The 5,740-nt window shown below is 42.9% G+C and overlaps 1 protein-coding gene across 1 annotated transcript in view; it reads left to right on the top strand.

Moving 5' to 3' along the window:
* Nucleotides 1-41: 41 nt before the first annotated feature.
* BAIAP2L1 (BAR/IMD domain containing adaptor protein 2 like 1) overlaps nucleotides 42-5,740 on the top strand; it is a 40,240-nt gene continuing 34,541 nt past the window's right edge. The window contains exon 1 of the mRNA XM_040575268.1: nucleotides 42-361. Within this exon, the coding sequence (XP_040431202.1) occupies nucleotides 311-361 (51 nt within the window). The 5' untranslated portion in view covers nucleotides 42-310. The remainder of the gene's footprint in view (nucleotides 362-5,740) is intronic.

Below are 5,740 nucleotides of genomic sequence, written 5' to 3'. Positions count from 1 at the left end.
CAGGGGCTGCGGGGCGGGGAGGACGAGGAGGAGGAGGCTGAGGAAGGAGGCCTGAGCAGGCGGCACCCAGGTGGAAGCGGCAGGGCCCGCTGAGGCGAACGCCGCCGCCCCGCCCGCCGAGCCAGTCCTGCCGCGTCAGGCGGCCCCGGCCCCGCAGTCCCCGCCCGGCGGCGGCGCTGCCCGGCTGGTTCCACAACTTTTTGACAGTTTCTCAGCGGCCGAGGAGGGGGGAAAACAGCTTGGGCTCCGGCTGCGCTGGGGCCGTGAGCGCTCTCCGGAGGAACGAAGTCCCCCTCTCCCCGCCGGCACCATGTCCCGGGACCCCGAGGAGGTGAACAGGCTGACGGAGAGCACCTACAAGGTGAGCGGGGGGGGGGGGGGGAGCTGCCCGCCTGTCGCCGCCGAGCCTGAGGAGACGACGGCCGACGGAGGCAGCCACGGCCCCTCTCGCGGAAAGGGAGTCGGCTCCTTGTTTTTTTTAATTTTTATTTTCATTTTATGAGTAAGCTCGCCCGTCCCAGCGTGCCAGAGCCCTGCTGCTCGGTGCTGGCTTCCACGGTGTGAATAACACCAAGGGGCTTGGGCAACAGGTTTAGGGCAAGGCAGGCTTTAAGACTGTTTTTTTTTTCCCCTCCTCAGCAGTCTCGGTTCTCCGAAAACCGTCATTACCCCGGTGTGCTTTAATGAGAACACAGTTCGGAGAGCTTGGGGTTTGTGGTTCTCTGCTTAAGCCATTCCTTGATAGGGGCCTGAGCCTGGAAGTGGCTTAACGGTGAATTAAGTTGCTTGCCAGAGTCCTAAACTGATAATCTGATTTATGGAGGGACACCCTAGGGTGATTCAAGGCAGATGCTGGAAAAGATAGTCCGATTAATGTTGGTAGACTTCTAAACTTTCTAGAAATGCCTACTTACTACCAGAATGAAAAGTGTTTTGTGTGCTGGCAGGAGGCACTCAAACTTTTTCTCTCAACAAACAGCCCCTCCAAAACACACGAAGGGAAAAAAAAAAAAAGGCAAAATGCCCTTAAAAATCCTGAGTAGCAATAGCAGTCATAGATCCATGATCTTTATTCTGTGCAGTGTGTTGTAGTACAGAAATCATTCACATTTGCAAATGTATTTAATCATGCAAATGAACCTACAGCTGCAATGCGTTTGCAGCTTCAAGCCCAAAGGAAGGCTTTCTGGAGATTGTTCTGTTTTGCTGTTTACTCAATTGTACTGGCATATTATCAAATGTGTTCATATTTTTGAAGATGTTGTTACAGTATAAAGGTCTCCGAAAACTTTTACAGGAGTATTTTACTGTTTTGTTGTTCTCTGACACACTTAAGTCATCTTCACTCCTTCAAGTAGTCCACCTATATTGGTATCATGTCATATTTCTATTTAATTTCTCTTAGATACCAAATTCATGTAAAATTACTGGAAAAATGAGATTACTTGGCAATAAAGGTTGTCCTCTAGGATCAGTGTAGGTCTTAAAGAGTCTGATGCTTTTTGATATCAGTTACTTTCATGGCAAGGCCATAAGCAAACAAATTATTTTTTCTCAGAAAAACAGTCTGTAAATACAGGCTCGCAGATGAGAAGCCTGGGAAGTTCAGGGCTGTGCTGAAGAAGGAATGCCCTACCCTGTCTATTGGCTTCCAGAATGTAGCTAAAACAGGACAGAAGATCTCTTATTTGTGAGTTTTAACAGATATACTATGAAATAGGTTTTAAAGGAATGACAGACCTCTAAATAAACATAAACCTTCCCTGGTACTTAGTACTTGCTTCCTGGGAAAGCTTCCCCCCCTTTTTTTTTCTTTGTTTTCTAAACTAATTCAAAGGGACACTTAAGATTGAAACAACCAGCAAAACCACAGTAATACAAAGTTAATGTTGACAGTGTGATGAAATGTCTTCTATGCGGATATTTTGAGAGGTCTGGTATGTTGCATCACATAGCTAGTACTCACAGGCCTGGAAACCCTCCTGCCCTGCCCTCATTAAAAATGGAAACTTTATCCAGATAAGGTATAAAGGCTGCTTCAGATAGACCCAGAATCCATTCTCTGTTTTAAAGTAGTTATTTCTATATCAAAGTTAAAATCTGGAAAATAGTTCTTTACTTCTTAAGGGCAGAGAGAACTGGCCTCTGTATTCAGCATTTGCTGTGACTACAATTACACCTCCCTCATTTAAAGCACATGAACGCTTCTTTGTGCCGTGCTTCCGTCTGCCCGGTGAGCGTGCTCTCTGCTCAGCAGTGTCCCTGTAACTTCTCGCTGGGTGCTGTCCTAGCAGCACAGTGCTCAGAGCACCGGGCTGGTATCGACCAAGTCAGCAGCAGTATTTGTGTTTCTCTTACCAATAAGAAAGCTTGCTCTGGAGAAACCAGCTCGACGTAGCGTAGGGATGGCATCTGTGTGCTGCGGGATAAAACGCAGGTTTTCAGTGTCTCAAAAAAAAAAAATGTAACCTTTCTGTGACCTGGAAAAATAATAGAAGAAGAAGTTTAATGCCTTGCTAGTCTGTTTTCCTTTTTTTTTTTTTTCTTTCTTATAGTGCTAATCCACTGGATTTATTAAACACGTAGTAACCTGTGCTATAGAAAGCTTTGAAATATGCTTACAGAGGTCACCAAGTGGCTAAAAGTAATGCCCTTGTATTTTTTCTTATTCATCCTTTTTGTTGGCAACGACATAGGGAAGCGAATACTTCAACATATTTTAGCTAACCTGACTGAATAAACAGCATAATCCACAAATATGTGCATGTGTACACACATGAAAATCAAGGTTGACATTTGCTCTTTATGAAATACCTGAAGAATTATTTTAGTGCATGATAGGAATGGCACGTGCGAAAGGAAGCCCGAGGGTGTGGGAGCCTTTGAGCAAGGAGGGCCACGGCCTCCCCTGTGCCAGGGCGCTCCTGTGATGCCTCCCGGCTCTCGCCACTGCTGCAGTGACACGTCATGCTCGCAGTGCGGGACATTTCGTGACCTCCACGCACAGACCATGTCTGTCGGTAACCCGGGAAAGCCGGTGCTTCTTGGTGTGCCACTGCAGCTGATGCAGTTTCCTTTTATCGGCTGTATAAGGAGATCTGTCTGTCATCTGGCTATGACACGCAAAGCAGGGGAAAGGGGAAAAAGGTGGAAGAGCTGAGTTACGCACCCGTGGTTCTGTCCATGGAGTCTGAGGGCTGCGCCGACATGTATTGCTCCTCTGGTTTGAGGCTTCTAGAACTCTTGATATTTCACAGGTGTTGATCATCTTGAATTTTAAAGATGAATTTCTCAGTATAAAAGCAAATTTTACCTAGAAATTTTCATTATCACCCTAAGTATATGATTAGACTTGAAAAAAATAAGTTTGTTCCATGGCGTGCTGTGTTACTCTGAACAGGGGCATGTAGAATTATTTTGGTAGGCTATATTGCTTTCTCCTTGAAATATTTCTGATAAACTCAGTTTAAAACCCTAACTTCCACATAACCACATTTTAAAAAGGCTTACGATTAGATTAGACTACCAGACTTACTGTCAGTAGTTAAAATTCACTTGTGGCATGCTGCAGGAAGGGTATTGTTTTGAATCACCAAAATATAAATCCTAATTTGGGGGAAGAGGGGCCTCTGGGAGTTTGTGAGCGTATAAATTCTAGCTTAGTACAAGTTATCTATTTGACCTTACTTAATTATGTCTGCTTATATTCTGTCTTGGGTCACACATTCATAACCTGGAAAATTTTGTATTTAGAACACATTGATGGATGATGTATTAATGTTTCTCTTAAACATGAAACATCAAGCTAATAATTAATCATAGTAAATTAGACTTTTTGATTAAACACTGTCATCCCGATTTTTTTTCTCCATTCTGTTAGACCAGTTTTAAAACAATATTAAGCTCATTTACAGCTGAGATGGCTTAACATGAGGACTTAATCCTGCCCTTATGAAAGCTTTATTCTGGATTTCAAAGGCTAAAGAAAGAGATGAGATGTCATAATGTACAAAATGTAACACTGGGATTGGCTTTCTATAGGGCTTTTTGAATCTCCTCAATGGGTTCTCAGACAACATGAAAGACTCAAAAAAATTAATGTTGCTGTTTTTTTCTAATTGACCTGTAACGTTATAAACAAAATTATTAGTGGCTATACAAAGGTTAGCTATGAATAGCTGTAGTGATGGTAATATGAGTAACATTAGACCTACTTTTCTGTGTTAGTTCTGTAATTTCGGATTTCGACCTAAATACATTGTTATCCACTCTTGCAAAAGTGCCTGCAGGATGTAAACTTGAAACTACAGGGAGTCTGTGCATTGTTTGGCTGTACCCATACCTGCTGAGCTATTGTTCTGCGAGGTGTGTCTTTAAGTAAGAAGCAAAGCTGCACATTTACAGGAAGGCACTTTTACAATGGCTTTCATTTGTTTTGAAGATTAACCTTGTTTATATGGCTATCAGGAACTGTGGAAGATATGATACCTGTACCCGAGTGGAAATACACCGCTTGTTCCTCCTCAGTCTTTTCTGCCAGGCTGGTTAACGCATTGGTTTCATGTGGTGAAGGCACATAGCAACCTTCATACCAGAGAATACATCTCCCTTCAGCTCTTTTTTGGGAAGGTCACTTGTGCCAACTCTAACGTTCTGCATAAAAAGATGTTTCCAGTTGCCTCTCTTGAAAGTGTTTCCCTTCGTTTCCGTTCATCCTAAATGCTAGAAAGCTGTAGGATCTAATCATGTGCCTCCTGTTCTCTTCTAGTTAATTATTCTGTTCACGAGAGGTAGTGTGTCACTAGAACATAGGGCACGAGATTGACAATTAGGAGGCCTGGGCTGGGTTCCTCACTGAACAACCAAATGATGTCTTGTGAACTACTTTATCTCAGCTGTTGCCTTACTTTGTCATGTCCTGCAGGATTGAGACAAAGGTTTTATTACAATGTCTGTGTACAGCACAGCGGATGTCAAATAACATTGGGAACGTGTTACTTCTGACAGCTTTAAGTTAGTGGGCCTCGTGGTCAGAAATTCCTCTGTTCTGCCGTCTCTGCTTTATTAGAAGTTCTCAGATCTGGCTTTAATGTATGACTAGTGCTACTGGTGGTTGGTCCCAGTCATTGTCGTGACCTTTTCCTCAGACTGCAAATACGGGAAGCTGTAAAATAGTAAGGCATCACCTGAAAATAAACAGCTATAAAATTGATTTCTGAGTGGCTTGTTTTTAACCCTGTAACTTCTGAAGTTAAATGAAATATTACAATCATTTTAAGTGATCTGAAATGTCTTGGCAATATCAAGTTTATATCTGATCCTGAAAAGGGAGTTGCCAGTGACAGTTTCATTTTTTTGAAGAAGTGCTCTAGGTATTTCTTCCTGGAATGAAGCTGCTTTGAAGATGGCAACAGTCATTAACTGTATAAAAAGAGCTCTCAAAGCAAGGGCAGGTTTTTGTTTGCTCTGAGAATCTAGCCTCCAGTAGAAAAAACAATACATATGCTTCTCTGTAATGCTGGAGAGAGGAAAAAATCATCTAAAAAATATTTCATTAGGTTGTCTTGTGGATCCAGCAGGGAGGAGGAAAAAAAAAAAAGTTGGGTCTCTATCAAACACAAACCCTCAGTAAGAAAGACGAGCCTTGCACAGTACTGCGAAGATCAGCTAAGCATACCCTGTGTTAAACCGAGCAAATTCCAAAGAGAAATTTCCATTGCAAAGGTTTTCACTGTTTCTC

This window comes from Cygnus olor, chromosome 15 (genome assembly GCF_009769625.2).
Source record: "Cygnus olor isolate bCygOlo1 chromosome 15, bCygOlo1.pri.v2, whole genome shotgun sequence".
NCBI classification, from domain to species: domain Eukaryota; kingdom Metazoa; phylum Chordata; class Aves; order Anseriformes; family Anatidae; genus Cygnus; species Cygnus olor.
Note: the sequence above shows the minus strand (reverse complement) of the source record. Positions and strands in the feature narration are given on the sequence as shown.